Consider the following 1319-nt stretch of genomic DNA (forward strand, 5'->3'; position numbering starts at 1 on the left):
TTTAACACCTCTAAACTCTTGATCTTTACATTCGTGCTTTCCACTTTCCACAGCTTTAACATCATCCCACACAGTCCTTGTGATCTCAGCAATAGCCGTATAATATTTATTCACTTTTATAAGGGCACCAGGTAATTCTTTCCTCACTACCCTTACACTTTCATTAACCTCAGCGAACAAGCCGCCAACCTTAGCCACAAGGTCTCCCATTGCATTTCCATAAGATATAAGTTTTTCCAACCTATCATTTTCCTCTACCATCACAACACTGCTAATAACACTCAAATATTTAACACATTCACCTGTTTTTCTTTCCATGTAATACAATATATGAGATGCATTTGCGTATACTTCCTCATTTACAAACAGTTTCTGCTCACCATCGTTGTAAAATTTGTTTAGTGCGTCGGAAAGTCAGTTTAGGTAACATACGGACTTGTCTAAACTTACATCACCGTAAACATCAGCCAACAACATGCAAGTGCCTTGTTCTGCTCCATCAACGCCAATTATGAACAACAGCAAAACGACCAGTTCCACTATGGCAGCCTTCATTCCCTACAACCCTGTACGAGAGATGCAAAAAATGTGATGCAGACACGCTTTAACGCGCTTAGGCAACAGTTACCATTAGTTCTTAATAACAAAAGTACAGCCCCCACAACACTAGGTAAGAGCCAAGAACGCACGCCTCCGCAACAGACACTAAACCCACAAGGATTTGCTGTTGTCTCATCGTGAATCTTCTTCATCTATCATATTGCCGTCAACATGATCTTAACATTTTTTGCCAGTTCCAACGAAATAGTAGCGCAAGATGATGTTTAGGATCATCAATTGCTCTTTTTTGATTAAGATAGTGACTAAAGTGGCTTGTTGAAGTTGCACTGCGTTTTCCAGTAAAGAAGTTGCATCCACTTTCAACATTTTCTGTATTTTATGAGAGAATGCATCACAGTCTCAAGCTTTGTAACATCATCAACCTGTTTATTGCAGGTGAGAAACCCCCAGCAGCTCACACTATAAGTGATACATATTCTGCAACTTTAACAAATTTTGTGCTCATAATCCAGAAATTCGCGTTTTCACTTATTGCGAAGCCAGCTGCGCTGGCTAACTGCGTAATTATTTAGTATTACTCATATTCCTGTGTGTGCCAATATTCGACCCATAATGCAAAAGAAGAGTGCATAATGGATTAGCAGTACACGACACCCTTAGCATATTGGTGTGGAAACATATTTTTGAACTCTTAATCTTTGGTCCCTCTGCCGTCGATATGTTTTCCATGCAGAGCACTGATTTATATAATTCCCTCC

General features: G+C 39.6%; 1 pseudogene across 1 annotated transcript; it reads right to left on the bottom strand.

Annotated features, from left to right (window-relative positions):
* Nucleotides 1-54: 54 nt before the first annotated feature.
* TEOVI_000172500:pseudogene lies at nucleotides 55-555 on the bottom strand (annotated as a pseudogene). The gene has a single exon. A coding segment is annotated over exon 1 (501 nt).
* Nucleotides 556-1319: the final 764 nt, after the last annotated feature.

This window comes from Trypanosoma equiperdum (genome assembly GCF_001457755.1).
Source record: "Trypanosoma equiperdum strain OVI genome assembly, contig: ctg_40, whole genome shotgun sequence".
In the NCBI taxonomy this organism is placed as follows: domain Eukaryota; phylum Euglenozoa; class Kinetoplastea; order Trypanosomatida; family Trypanosomatidae; genus Trypanosoma; species Trypanosoma equiperdum.